This window comes from Argopecten irradians, chromosome 14, assembly GCF_041381155.1.
Source record: "Argopecten irradians isolate NY chromosome 14, Ai_NY, whole genome shotgun sequence".
In the NCBI taxonomy this organism is placed as follows: domain Eukaryota; kingdom Metazoa; phylum Mollusca; class Bivalvia; order Pectinida; family Pectinidae; genus Argopecten; species Argopecten irradians.
In genome coordinates, this window is record NC_091147.1 from 1517363 (window position 1) to 1533065 (window position 15703).

Below are 15703 nucleotides of genomic sequence, written 5' to 3' on the forward strand. Positions count from 1 at the left end.
AAATGCAGCTTCCAGATGAAGCAGGGTATTGTGACCTGAACAGTGACAGAAAATTCCCTAATGTAACAACTGCTAATATAAACACTTACCTTGAACAATATGACAAATCTATTGAGAAGGTATCGATGAATATGTACAAAGAGAAATACCTCATGTACATGCGAAGTGTTAGTTATAATGATATGTTCTTTGTAAGAAGTTCATGTCGTGCTGAAATGTCAAAATCAGTAGCTTACAAAATTGATGTTTCATTTGATTCTGATGGGCATGTTCAAGAGTCACAGTGTGAATGTGCTGCGGGCATGGGACCAAATGCTCACTGTAAGCATGTGTGTACTGTACTGTATGCTGTATCAGAATTTTCTTGTAAAAAACATGTGATCGTGGAACTAACATGTACAGAAAAGCTACAAACTTTCCATCATGTAAAGAGGTATAAGGGATCTCCACTTAAAGCAAGAGAGTTGAAAATGGATGGTGCTAATGAAGTCTGTAACATAAAATTTGATCCTAGACCATTGCATTTGAGAAAGTGTGACAACTATAAGGACAATTTCAGAAACATTTGTCCGTCTTCTCCAGGAATTTCTAATTTACCAATTTTTCAAACTTTTGTTCCAGCAAATACATTGGCTGTAGCTCATGATCATGACTACTTTGCTTTGACGCATGAGGATAATTTTCTGACTTCAGTAGGTGTAAAAGATGTTGATGAACATTATGTTTCTAAAATTGAGTCAAACACGAGAGAACAATCAAACAGTAAACTTTGGGGAGCAGAGAGAAGCAAAAGGCTTTGCTCCTCTTCATTTGGAAGAATATGCAAGTTGACAAGCCTCACCGATAAAAAGCGGCTTGCAAGTGCATATCTGAAACCAGCTGAAAAGTTGAAGGCCCCATCCATTATTCATGGGAAGAAGTATGAACCATTTGCTATAGAAAGATACATGTCAGAAAAAAAGTGTGATGTTTCAAAATGTGGACTATTCATTTCTGAATCCCATCCTTATTTGGCAGCTTCACCCGATGGTGTAGTTGAAGGGTCACATTTAGTTGAGGTTAAGTGTCCGTATGTTTCTAGAGACAAGGAGATCACCCCGCAGTCCATACCATTACCTGAGAGAAAATGGGGAGGGAAATCTAATCTTATCTCCTAAGCATGATTACTTCTATCAAGTCCAAGGACAGCTTTTTTGTACCAAAATGCACAGATGTGATTTTGTTGTTTTCACTCTGTGTGATATGAAAATAATTGAAATTGAAAGAGATGATAACTTTATATCAAATATGGTTTCCAGTCTCACCAACTTCTTTGATGAATACTTCAGTTCTGTCCAGCACTTCTGAGCAAACAGTACTATAAAACGTACAAAGGAGATGTAGAAGTTCACAGAAAATAATCACATAAGAGTACTTGTCAGATTCTGAGTTGGATGTATGAACAGATGTATGAGTGTTAAAGGCTTAGTAATGTCAAATTTCCATTCTTCCTTGAATGTTTTTTTTTTTTATTTTGTTAAGGTTATGAGAGAATAATGATTGAGCACAAGTAAAATTAAAATTGCAAAATCATGGCATAATTTAAGCTGATTGATGTAAAATTCACTGTCTCAATTATCAATTTATCATTATTTCAATTATCATTTTCCTCCTATGGCATAATATAAACAAAGTAAATAATTATTCCTTCTATTTACAGTTTTTCTGTAAATATATCATGTTTTTTTTTACCAAAATGTTCTGTCAAACATCCTGACATTGTCTTAGATCTATTCAACAGCTGATTCATGATCAGTGGAACACATCATTTGTTATGGAGGCTGAGGTATCCTGTTTGTATAGTGTGATATTTAATCATAAACATTACCACCAATATTTTCATAATAACAGTTACAGATCTAGTATGTGTTTCAGTATCATTTACATTATGCAGCACTTGATAATGATAATTTCAGAAGGTACATGGGTGATTAATTATTGAGTCAGTGCCATTTGTAAATATATCACATATAAACTTTATGAAAAATAATGGAAAGAGTAATGAATTTATGTACTTTTATTGTTATCAGTTATGTATTCTGACATGTGCGTACCAAGTACCCGCTACTGTATAACATGATAATTAAAGATTTGAGTTGTCAGTTCACTCTTCTCTGAACGATTAAGTTTATCAGTACATTGCATAAAGTACACTTATATGATACAAGACACTACGAATGAATCTTTATGATCAAGTTGAAATTTAACCTCTCCAAAATATTGACCAAGTTCATTTATTAGCCAACTTGTTGTTTGTTATGTCTAAAGCATACAAATAAAATTTTTACTTTTATACATGTAAGTGATATACACTGTCACTTAATTAATGTAAACAAAAAATATTTCGCATGTAAATTTGTTGCAGTATTTGATTTACCGGTATATAAAATGTAAAGACAAAGTGAGTTTGACTCTGGGATACTTTAGCTGAGTGATTCATGTCCTGATAGGCTGAAAGTGAACATTACCATGGCAACAATCTCTAGATTTCCACATGTGCACTAATACTTCTAGGCCGCTAGTTTGAATCCCATGTGGGACATGAACAGATAGACCTGTAGTGACCGCTAGCTATAGCTTGTCAACGGTTTTTCGCTGGGTACTCTGGCCTTTCCTCCACAATCTAAACCTGACAGGTCCTTATAAGCCTGGCTGTTCCAAACAAACCAAACCTTTAAATTACTTATAAACTTACTGTGTTCCAGATTAGCTTCAAAATCATTAGGACCTTTTGGGATTTTTACAAAATTTTGTTATGACAATATTGATATCTATAGCTAGCTCTATTGGAATGATAATGGATTTTCAAAATCTTAAGGACATTTGGAAAGAGTATATACGTACTAGCAAAATGGACTAAATTAAGTAAATTTATCCCCAATCTGAATCATTGACTTAATTTATATACACGATTAATATAAATATTTAGTTATAAATGTAAATACATTTAAAGGGACAATTCAGTGAAGCTAATTCTGTTACAAATGTATTGTTCTACATTCGTTATGAAACATATATTAACAAGAAATATTGACAAATTTCATGAGTCATGACATTATGTAATTTGATTGATATCGTTGAAATTCCAAATCGTTGATCAATACGATTAAGCAGGTACATCATGTATGCTGTACCAACACCCAAGCCAAAGTCATGCAAGTTAAACAAATGCAGAACATAACCAGAGGAGTTGATAAAATAATGTTTAGACAAGAACATGCATCTAATTAGGTAAACACACTACTGTAAGAGCGATATGAGTAGTTCTAGACAAAAAATCTTTACTACAAGACTGGCAAGGGCCAGGGTTCTGCATGCAAGACATCCGATCACTATAGTGTAAAACTGAATTGTCCCTTTAAGCATGAGATGGAACAATGCAAGGGCGAAAATTACAAAGCATGAAGCAAATAAATATAATTTCAGTTGCCAACTTTGTCTCTGTACTTGTCATAGACTCAGTTAATATTTTATAAGTTTTTGCTAAACCAATTATTCGTTCAATATGAACACGCTTGCTTGCAATTTTCCTATCCTTCATGACAATTTCTCCAGAAAGTCTATTCTTCTTTTTAAAGAAACTTGGTATGTTTATAGATATATCCATCGGTGCAAATATATCTTGTACATTAAAGCCTTTGTCAGCCATAATAGAATCCCCAGGGTCACATTTTGTTAATAGATTGCTTCTCTCACATATCTGACGGTCACTAGTTGAACCAGCATAAGCTGGGGAAACATATGAAATAAACCCACCAGGTGTGGCACCAACGAGAGTCTTCACAGTGTTTCTGTTTTTATATGTTGAAAAAGTAGCTTGTTGAGCCTTGGGTGCTTTTGGCTTCTTAATAGGACACTCAGTTCCATCAACAATTAATCTGGTGGTGGGAAACTTCAATCCAAAGTCAGATGGTGTAAAGTGATGTACAAGTTCTCTCACTGGCCACAAATCTAACTCTTTCCATTGTAAATACATAAAATTTATCCAAGTTAATACAATATTAGATACTGTGTTGTCAGATATCCCGAAGAGTCTTGACAGTTCAAAATTAGTAGTGTGACGTCTTAATTTCATCAATGTCATAAAAAATTGATTTTCAACTGACATATTACAAACTTGATGTCCTATATATTCCAACGAATATGCTGCTGGTCCAAGTGTTCTTAAAACAAACAGAAATCGAAAATAATTTTCTAGTCCAGTATAAAAATGTATTCCAGCATCATCATCAATGAAGTTATAAATGTTAAACATTGGATGAGCTGGTGTCTGAGTGGATGAAGTAAAGGTGGTTGGAACACTTATGTCAGATTTGGTTTCATTTTCCTGTAATACTTCACCGGTTTCATCATCACAAATCTCAACATTAAGTCCAATGTCTGGTACAGTATGTAAATTGTCATCAGACTCAGTATTAGCTACAGCATCAAGTTCTACGAGTAGTTTCCTTTTGATACCTCTATTCATTACACGTTGTCCTCTAGCATGGTCCTGTGGCGATGGTTCATCAGTCCATGAGAATACACTTGGAACAACACCTTTCTTTAGACGTTGATGTAATGGTGATGATCCTAAAAATATTAAAAGTGAAAAATAAAAATTAAATTTTGCAGCTGCATGAATCACATTTTAATACCACTTAAAATTTAATATGATAATTACATATTGCTTTGATGTAAAAAAAAATTAATACACATTTGCTCATTTTTTGTTTGTTTATTTTGCTTTTTATCCTTTTTACACATACACAGAGTATCATGGGAATCTCGTTTCATTAAACCATAGCACTTGCAAGGCGTAAATTAAATATTTTATATCTATCTACATGTGCACGTGTCAAAGACGTAATAGCAACGATATATTCCAGATAACACTGAATCCTTATGTATGTTGTGTGTGAGGGTGTGTGTGTGTGTGTGGAGGGAGGGGGCCGGGTGTGATAACGAAGCGACTATGTTTAGCCGATAGCAGTATTTACTAGATCGCTCAATATAACAATATCAGTATTATATTACAACATTAGTTGTACATGTCGTATTTTCTACATCGTGAATATGTCTGACTGTACTGTAGAGATTGTGCGATCACTGGTTGCAGTACCGAGCAGGTACCGAGCAGGACCTGCCGAGTGCATTTAACTGTTTACAGTCATATCTCTTTCCAGTCAGATAACATTAGACCGTCGCCTCGGACGGTAATCACTACGAGTCCGAAATACCATCATAACATATATGCATACACAATGGTCAAACACGTTTTTTTCAATGAAATATTATAATTAGTCTATCTATAAACTAACTTACCATAAGATGTTTCTTGACTGTAATCATCGTCCTTGAAATGCATTTTACAGACGACGCTATGTTGGTTTGGCTCCCACAAACTAAACCTGGTATTGCCTCGCTTGATAGCACAAATCCATGCTTTTCGCAGCTTACTTTCGGTGGGGAAACTATGACCTCCTCTATTGTGACACCCAGGTACGGAACAACAGGTTGAAGGCATTATAAAACAGCTTTGTTGACAGTGCTCACGGTTCAGTAATTCACAATGGCGTATCTAATATAGCTGGATAAAACCCGAGACTTAATATAGAGGAGTTCCGAGAGCGGGACCGGCTTTCCCCCTGCTGCCACCTAGAATACCGGTAACGGTAGATAACTGGCCTCGATACACCATTAGAAGTCTAATTAACTATTGGATATTGCAATAACTAATAACCTGCAACTTCTGCAATTTCTCTGATGTGTTTTGATGCAAAAGTTGTCTACAAATAATATCTTAAAGAAACAAAACCCCAAATATAGTTGTATACAGTATTCTTAGGCGACGAATTGGTGATTTCTAAACAGTATAAATGGAAACGTTAAGACTTTCTTGATAACAATTTATTCAGTATTCTGCTACAAAGAGACACAATGACAGTGGACATCGATGATCCTATATTAATATTGATCCACTAATATTGACAGCACCGTGTTATCTCTATCATATTCATATTTACCTAAGGCCTCTCTGTGTACACGTGCGATAAGTGATCACTCGTGTGTTACGATAAACAGCCGAAAATTACATAATCATATTTATACGCGATATAATACCAGATAAAATCAATGAACTAGGTCAGGAGGGGACACCCTGTACTTCTGCATTCCTTTCTTATATAACCACCAGAGTTTGTTTTAGTGTTTGTTTACAGAACTGTTTACCACTCTAAATTATGATCTCATTTAAGTATTGTAAATGTCAATAGTATTGTAAAAAAAATCTATAAATTAAACGTTAATTGTGTGTTTTGCCTTTTTTCAGATGTAAGGGAAATATTTGATAACAGATCGTCACTGATTTGCTCTTTGGTTTACAGTTAAAGCTGTGCTTGGTAAGCCCATTCTCACTTTGCTCTTTGGTTTACAGTTAAAGCTGTGCTTGGTTAGACCATTCCCACTTTGCTCTTTGGTTTACAGTTAAAGCTGTGCTTGGTTAGACCATTCCCACTTTGCTCTTTAGTTTACAGTTAAAGCTGTGCTTGGTTAGCCCATTCTCACTTTGCTCTATGGTTTACAGTTAAAGCTGTGCTTGGTTAGCCCATTCTCACTTTGCTCTTTGGTTTACAGTTAAAGCTGTGCTTGGTAAGCTCATTCCCACTTTGCTCTATGGTTTACAGTTAAAGCTGTGCTTGGTAAGCTCATTCCCACTTTGCTCTATGGTTTACAGGTAAAGCTGTGCTTGGTTAGCCCATTCCCACTTTGCTCTTTGGTTTACAATTAAATATTTGCTTGGTTAGCCCATTCCCACTCTGCTCTTTGGTTTACATGTAAAGCTGTGCTTGGTTAGCCCATTCCCACTTTGCTCTTTGGTTTACAGTTAAAGCTGTGCTTGGTTAGCCCATTCCCACTTTGCGCTATGGTTTACAGTTAAAGCTGTGCTTGGTTAGCCCATTCTCACTTTGCTCTTTAGTTTACAGTTTAAGCTGTGCTTGGTAAGCTCATTCCCACTCTGCTCTTTGGTTTACAGTTAAAGCTGTGCTTGGTAAGCTCATTCCCACTTTGCTCTATGGTTTACAGTTAAAGCTGTGCTTGGTAAGCTCATTCCCACTTTGCTCTATGGTTTACAGTTAAAGCTGTGCTTGGTAAGCTCATTCCCACTTTGCTCTTTGGTTTACAGTTAAAGCTGTGCTTGGTTAGCCCATTCCCAATCTGCTCTTTGGTTTACAGTTAAAGCTGTGCTTGGTTAGCCCATTCCCACTCTGCTCTTTGGTTTACAGTTAAAGCTGTGCTTGGTAAGCTCATTCCCACTTTGCTCTTTGGTTTACAGTTAAAGCTGTGCTTGGTTAGCCCATTCCCACTTTGCTCTTCGGTTTTTTGGTTTACAGTTAAAACTGTGCTTGGTTAGCCCATTCCCACTTTGCTCTTTGGTTTACAATTAAATATTTGCTTGGTTAGCCCATTCCCACTCTGCTCTTTGGTTTACAGGTAAAGCTGTGCTTGGTTAGCCCATTCCCACTTTGCTCTTTGGTTTACAGTTAAAGCTGTGCTTGGTTAGCCCATTCCCACTTTGCTCTTTGGTTTACAGTTAAAGCTGTGCTTGGTTAGCCCATTCCCACTTTGCTCTTTGGTTTACAGTTAAAGCTGTGCTTGGTTAGACCATTCCCACTTTGCTCTTTGGTTTACATGTAAAGCTGTGCTTGGTTAGCCCATTCCCACTTTGCTCTTTGGTTTACAGGTAAAGCTGTGCTTGGTTAGCCCATTCCCACTTTGCTCTTTGGTTTACAGGTAAAGCTCTGCTTGGTTAGCCCATTCCCACTTTGCTCTTTGGTTTACAGGTAAAGCTGTGCTTGGTTAGCCCATTTTCACTTTGCTCTTTGATTTACAGTTAAAGCTGTGCTTGGTAAGCTCATTCCCACTTTGCTCTATGGTTTACAGTTAAAGCTGTGCTTGGTAAGCTCATTCCCACTTTGCTCTATGGTTTACAGTTAAAGCTGTGCTTGGTAAGCTCATTCCCACTTTGCTCTATGGTTTACAGGTAAAGCTGTGCTTGGTTAGCCCATTCCAACTTTGCTCTTTGGTTTACAATTAAATATTTGCTTGGTTAGCCCATTCCCACTCTGCTCTTTGGTTTACATGTAAAGCTGTGCTTGGTTAGCCCATTCCCACTTTGCTCTTTGGTTTACAGTTAAAGCTGTGCTTGGTTAGCCCATTCCCACTTTGCGCTATGGTTTACAGTTAAAGCTGTGCTTGGTTAGCCCATTCTCACTTTGCTCTTTAGTTTACAGTTTAAGCTGTGCTTGGTAAGCTCATTCCCACTTTGCTCTTTGGTTTACAGTTAAAGCTGTGCTTGGTTAGCCCATTCCCAATCTGCTGTTTGGTTTACAGTTAAAGCTGTGCTTGGTTAGCCCATTCCCACTCTGCTCTTTGGTTTACAGTTAAAGCTGTGCTTGGTAAGCTCATTCCCACTTTGCTCTAAGGTTTACAGTTAAAGCTGTGCTTGGTTAGCCCATTCCCACTTTGCTCTTCGGTTTTTTGGTTTACAGGTAAAGCTGTGCTTGGTTAGCCCATTCCCACTTTGCTCTTTGGTTTACAATTAAATATTTGCTTGGTTAGCCCATTCCCACTCTGCTCTTTGGTTTACATGTAAAGCTGTGCTTGGTTAGCCCATTCCCACTTTGCTCTTTGGTTTACAGGTAAAGCTGTGCTTGGTTAGCCCATTCCCACTTTGCTCTTTGGTTTACAGTTAAAGCTGTGCTTGGTTAGCCCATTCCCACTTTGCTCTTTGGTTTACAGTTAAAGCTGTGCTTGGTTAGACCATTCCCACTTTGCTCTTTGGTTTACATGTAAAGCTGTGCTTGGTTAGCCCATTCCCACTTTGCTCTTTGGTTTACAGGTAAAGCTGTGCTTGGTTAGCCCATTCCCACTTTGCTCTTTGGTTTACAGGTAAAGCTCTGCTTGGTTAGCCCATTCCCACTTTGCTCTTTGGTTTACAGGTAAAGCTGTGCTTGGTAAGCTCATTCCCACTTTGCTCTATGGTTTACAGGTAAAGCTGTGCTTGGTAAGCCCATTCCCACTTTGCTCTTTGGTTTACAGTTAAAGCTGTGCTTGGTTAGCCCATTCCCACTTTGCTCTTTGGTTTACAGGTAAAGCTCTGCTTGGTTAGCCCATTCCCACTTTGCTCTATGGTTTACAGTTTAAGCTCTGCTTGGTAAACCTATTCCCACATTCCCCTATACAAATCTATTTTCTCTGCCACATTGGAATAAAACTCACATTGTGTAACATACAACAAGTTTGAATATTGTTATATAACCTTATTGACATACCAAATAATGTGTTCATGTTCATTGTCAGTGAAATTGACAACTTTCCAAAATTAATGTAGTAACTCCTGAGAGTTCAACTGGCAGTACCTATTGACAATCCCTGTTGTACAATACGTACGGTATGAGCTGTACTGGGATACCTATTATTCTTATTTCCGATATTTGTCCTTATCGAGCTATAAACTGGGACTAGGTGAAGATCGTGACAATGGTTTTACCTAATCGATCCATTCTACCCAACACTACACCCGTAAAGTGTGTGTCAGGGTTTGTGTGTTTAGTATTTCTGGAACTTTAATTTGTAAAAGTTCAACAAAGTTTAGTCTGTTGGCGGTTACATATATTTACTACATCACTTTATACCATTTTTTCCTCTTGAAAGCCTCATTTAAGAATTGATCTCACTATTTTCAATTCATAGGAATCAGAAAAAAATGTGTTGATGAACTGCATGCATCCGCACAGCAAATACTTTGTTTTGATAACGCGATGGAATTTAAAAATAATAGTGACACATATGTTACTAAGATTAAAGATGCTCCACCGCCGACAGAGCATAAATGATATTCATTATTTGAACAATAATTGGCGTTTAATCGTGTATATATATGCCTAATTAGCACAAAAAATAACATAAAATAATTTAGTTCGCCTTTGGTGCATGCGCAATCAGTACTTCATTCCATATAGGATACAGTGCAACGGAATTTTTTCGGGATGCAATTAATTATTTTTCATACTTTTAACTTGAAGTAAAATTAAAAGCTCAAACTTTTCAATGTTGGTAATGGTGTAAAGTAAGTAAATTTTGTAACTGAAGAAAAATACTAAATCGTCTTCTCCTGTCTTTGATAGTGAAAAAAATACCATTTGTCGGCGGTGGAGCATCTTTAATGTTCAGACTGTTCAGACTCCTTGACAAAATCAGATACGTTTGAGTATAAGAATTCATAGATATATTACTGGCTGTAACTTAAGGTATTACTTTTTTGAAAACAATACGCACCCTGATTAATTGACAAATTACAGCGTAGTACAATCATAACCAAGCAATGAGATATAGCTAAAGAAAGGCTTCATAAAAAGAAATTGCATTATATACCCAAATATATCTACTATGTAAGGTATGGTCAAACTCTCGTTTGCTTTTGCATAAATTTTAATGTGATTATAAAGAACTGCGTTGATTTTACATTCTTTATCACATTGCATCGTCACTATTGTCAGCTTGAGTCATTTAGGGACGAACCTCCCCTCCGTGCAATGTCATTCATATATATGGTTTTACAGTTATTCCCGAAGCATTTGAATTCGTGTTCAAAATCTGTATCTCACATAAATACAGTGGGTTACAACATTATGTTCCATATTAGTAGGAGTTTAATTGAATATCATTTACCTAGAAATGGGCCTATCTTTAATGGCTTTGCAATGTGCCATATAACATGGTCCTGCTAGCTCATATACTGAAAGGATTCAGTTACTACACACTAACGTTGGTCTCCCAGCATTGTAGTGTTTATATGCGCCTGGTTGGTGCTGATCATGTCGGGTGAAGATTGGTTCATCGTTCATGTAATCCCTAAACATGATATATTTTCAATTACGATATACAAGTCAAGTTGACAAAACGGAGAAGACCTTTGTGTATACAAGCCTTCTTCCTTATGATATAGTATTACGAAATGTTATTGGCATATAACAAGCGATAGTGTATTCTGTGCTTAATTCTACCATTATGTATATATATTGTCGTTCCGTCTGAATAGTGTCTTGATTCTGATAAGGATGGTCCACATATATGTACTGGTGATAAGAATAATTGTCTGACACAGATTTGAAAAGTCCAGATTAGAAGTATTATTGTTATAGATTCATACATCACTGATGTATGCGGTAATCATTCATGATGACATTTCGTAATAAGAACGTAGATTGCAGCAATTATAATGTAGGTTAGGAGGTAACATATTTGAATCAACTAGGATCCGAAAATGAATTAATATAAGCTTGATTTCCAACCCTAGTTTTAAATGTATTTACATGTATACGTTTATGAATTTACCGGAGTCAGATACTGTTATGCTATTCAAGCACCTTCACCTGTCAAATACATGTATAAACCATCGTCAGATTTAATACAGTGTATCATCATTTGTACATTGAAAAAGAACTCTTGCTCCCTGTTAAATGTCCGTCCATGGGGGTATTTATATGTAAATCTGGACCCATTCAGTTACATGTACATTTCGTATACATCCAAAAGCTCTTATATTTGTTCCCCATTTTAGGTGTTGGTTTTTATACAAATTGCCATATCTACAGCTAAAAGCCATAACCCGATCCTCTCTATGCGCAGGAAAACGTGCTGTAAATTTCCTCTTCATTTAAATATTACCCCTTTAAATTAAATACTACTAGTATATAAAAATTAGATACTAGCGCATTAAAATTAAATACTTCCATATTAAAATTAAATACTATCCCTTTAGCTTAAATACTACCTCATTAAAATTAAATACAACACACGGAAATTAAATACTACCCCAATTTTGAATAACATCCCATTGAAATTAAATAATATCCCTTTGGAATTAAAAATATCCCGTTGTACATACAGAGAAATAAAGATCCAAATTTAGTCGCCTTCTAAATCAATGAGCAAACCTAAAGTGAGTATGGACAGAGTCAGACAGCATTACCACGTACACAACATCCTCGATACTCCAGGGGTTACTATTACTGTCGTAGTGGTGAGCATTAGGATAGAGATCAGTGGCGTTGGAAGATGAAACGAAATGGGGGGGGGGGGAGCAAAGGTCCTCAATATTTCGTAACACCCCCCACTCGCGCGCCCCGCACCCACAGGAGATAATTGATATACATTTTCCATATATTATTACATATAATCCTTGTGCACATCTACAGACAGTGGCGTCGTAAACAGGTAATTAATGAATACGCAAATTAGCGTGCGAGTTTTGGTGGTTCTGGGTATCCCCTGGAAAGATATTACGATTAAGAATAACTGAGATGAGCTTTGCGATGTATTTTGATGGTTTTGCGAGCGCCGAAAGCGCGATATTTTGGTGTTTGGGGGGTCCGGGGGCCTCCCCCGGGAAAAAATTATAAGATTTAGAATGGCAGAGATGAGTTTTACGATGAATTTTGTTGAATTTGCGAGAGCCGATGGCGCGATAATTTGGTGTATGGGGGGTCTGGGGGTCACCCCGAGGAAAAATATACGATTAAGAATGGTTGAAATGAGTTTTAGTGTTTGGGGGGTCTCCCACGGGAAAAATTGTACGAATTAGCATGGCAAGGATGAGTTTTATAATGTATTTTAATGATTTAACAGCGTTCTTAACATGGTAATTTTTCGATTTAAAGTTACCTGCATTTAGAAATGATTATTGTGAATGTTGTCATACCATTATGCAACCCAGCTCGATCTGAACATACCGGATTCACACCATTGGCACGTTGTTGTGTAACTCAAAATAATAACGAACTGATTGTCTTGCTAAGACAAATAAACTAATTAATCTTTCAAGAAATATTGTTTTGAAATAGTAGAATCCCTTGATGGACATTTTTTAGTCTAGTTCGTGTGTATTGAATTTTCATTATTAAAAGTTTGTACATTGCGTGCTTGAACGTTTTAGGAAACGCGTCGCGCAGCGGAACTTTTTCTAAATTGAAGCACAGAAATGTACTGAAGGACGTTTTTTCTTTCAAATGCGAATTTTAAGAACATGTCACTCGGCGAAAATTGGGGGGGGGGGGGGGCAAAAAGACATGTTGGCCCCCCCCCCCCACCCCCCACCCCCATGTCTTGGGAAACGGGGGGAGGCAGCAATCCCCCCCTGCCTCCCCGTTTCCTACGCCCCTGGTGATTGTAACCCCCGGAGTGTGAAGGGTGCAAGCACCAATATAACTAAACATAAATTGTAACTTTATATACGTCTGATAGTTATACTGCTGTCACTACTCACATCTACATGTATTGTTTATTTACAGGTAACCAGAACGTAATAGTTTGTTATGATAATTGGACGAAGCTGCGAACGTTTTATTAAATCTATTACGAAATGAACCATATACAAACATATCGTATAGTGTGGGTTGGAATTCCTGTCTTTCTTTGTCTTATATTCCAATGCTTTTAATCGAGAGGAAAACATTGTCATACTGTTATCGTGCCACCTCTGAGGACACACTTGACAGGCAGAGAACCGACAGGGATACACATTAACATTCCGTTTGTATTAGTTGTTGTCGACTAGTTATCACATATAGGGATTGGATTTCGTTTTTATGTTAACCATGCTTGTATGGAGCAATTCCTCTAAGAATATATTCTATGGGGCGCGTTAGCGCCCCATATTGAATATATTCTTAGAGGAATTGCTCCATACAAGCATGGTATAATAAAAACGAAATCCAATCCCTATATTTACACTCACACGACTTTTTATTTATATTTTATGCAATAAAATCGTCATTTGAAAGTGACGTAATTATTCAATAAAAGTCGGTCAAAAGTGGGAGGAGCTTATTCAATTAAACAGCGAATGATGACGCTTCACGTAAGGTAGAATTATTCATCCGCGACGACAAAAAAAGTTCAATATTTTAGTGTAAAATAAACATGACAAACAAAGTAAATTTCAGAGATAATTTTATTTAATCAGATCAGAACTTTAAATATATATTCAATTTTGCTAAAAGTTAATATATAGCGTAATAACATAAAGAATTTGTACACGGCCACATGTGTGAACTCGGTGACCGTTATTGTGCAGCGAGGCGAAGCTGACGCACGCTTACACACTTTAGTTTGCGGAAGTTGTGAAAACACCGATTTTCAAGTAGCTCAATGTGTTTGAGATGTCGTCTGACTTGACGATATTACATCCTTGGGAGCCATGTGATTATATAATCTACTTTTAGATCCATATCGCCATCGATAGATTAAACAAATTCACTTGTGTTCGATGGATACAATGTATTTGTGGTGACGCGGAACTGTCAACACGTGGATTATTAGCGGTGCATGTTTTATAATACACATGATTAAATACTCAAAGAGCAAAGACAAGAGGATATGTTTATAACTGACCTCTATCAGAGGGTCTCACACCCGTCCACCCCAAAGGCTCGATCGTAGGACGAACATAGGCACAGAGGTAATGTTTACATTTGACACCCATCATTTTTAACAAAAATGAAAGCACGTCGCCCCGGTCGGGATATTTTTCCGTTTCTTTATACAATTGTTAATTTAAAAATTGTTTGAATCATATATAAATATAAAACATGTATATATTGTTTACATTTTTCCAAAATTCTATGAAAAACAACAATATACACGTAATGTTTCGTCAAAATGTAAACAAAGCCATGTGTTTCTTTTAAAAAAAGTAGTCCTTTTACGTTGCACAGAACATTTCCTTACGCAAGTTCAAAGTTCAATGTTACCATGCAGTTATGGTAAACAAAATCGGCTAGTATTAGCGTATAGTGACCAAGCCTAGCAAGTGTAAATATACCTCGATAGATGTCATCAACAGCACATACCACACTGTACAACTAAAGTTAAACTTAAATATCGGGATTCAATACTATTTAGATTTAATAAAACGCGGCCAGAGTCATTTCTCACTACGAATTAATTGATAAGGCCTAGCTTGTGAATGTCTTTTCAAGAAGAAACGCACCCACTTACTCACAAAAAATCAGCATTGGTTCCATAAACAAGAAAAAATAATTCCGCCGTGCCGTAACAGCGACTGACACAGCTCGCTGCCGTGACCAGGATTCGAACCTGGGTTGTCGCGGCCACAACGCGAAGTACTAACCACTATACGATCACGGCTGTATTGGCGGATATGGGAACGAGGTAATCCGTACTTGGTGTTACCATAAGGCACGTGTAGTAAGTAGTGATAACAGTGTCTAAGTACACCTTTATCTATGGGATAGACAGTGCGATTTTCAACTTGGAGGACTAAACCACTAACTGCTAGTCATAGAGTTCCACATGGGGTGTAATCCAAATTGCCTTTAAACATGCTTTGTGGAAGAGGAGCAGATTATGTATAAATTCTTGGCTCCGACCTGTATGGGACAGGAGGGACGGGGTCCAAAAGGGAAAATATAGGTAAAGCCTTTAAATACCACCTGTCATAGGGTTCTACATGGATTTTAACCGAATTTGGCCTGAAACATCCTTTCGGGAAGGGAAAGAGTTTGTATGGAGTTTGGCTCTGACGTGGACAGGAGGGCGTGGCAGAATATTGGTAAACGATGGAAAATCCTTTATATTGCTACTAGCCATAGAGAATTGT

The 15703-nt window shown here is 37.0% G+C and overlaps 1 protein-coding gene and 1 non-coding gene across 2 annotated transcripts; both read right to left on the minus strand.

Moving 5' to 3' along the window:
- Nucleotides 1-2041: 2041 nt before the first annotated feature.
- On the minus strand, nt 2042-5720 carry LOC138307559 (uncharacterized). The gene is made up of 2 exons (XM_069248361.1): nt 5344-5720; nt 2042-4611 (listed from the first exon to the last, which is right to left on the minus strand). The coding sequence occupies exons 1-2, from the start codon at nt 5543-5545 to the stop codon at nt 3398-3400; spliced, it is 1416 nt and encodes a 471-aa protein (XP_069104462.1). The 5' UTR covers nt 5546-5720; the 3' UTR covers nt 2042-3397.
- A 9439-nt stretch (nt 5721-15159) lies between these two features.
- On the minus strand, nt 15160-15231 carry Trnah-gug (transfer RNA histidin (anticodon GUG)). The gene has a single exon. It is a non-coding gene; the product is annotated as a tRNA-His (tRNA).
- Between the last annotated feature and the right edge of the window lie 472 nt (nt 15232-15703).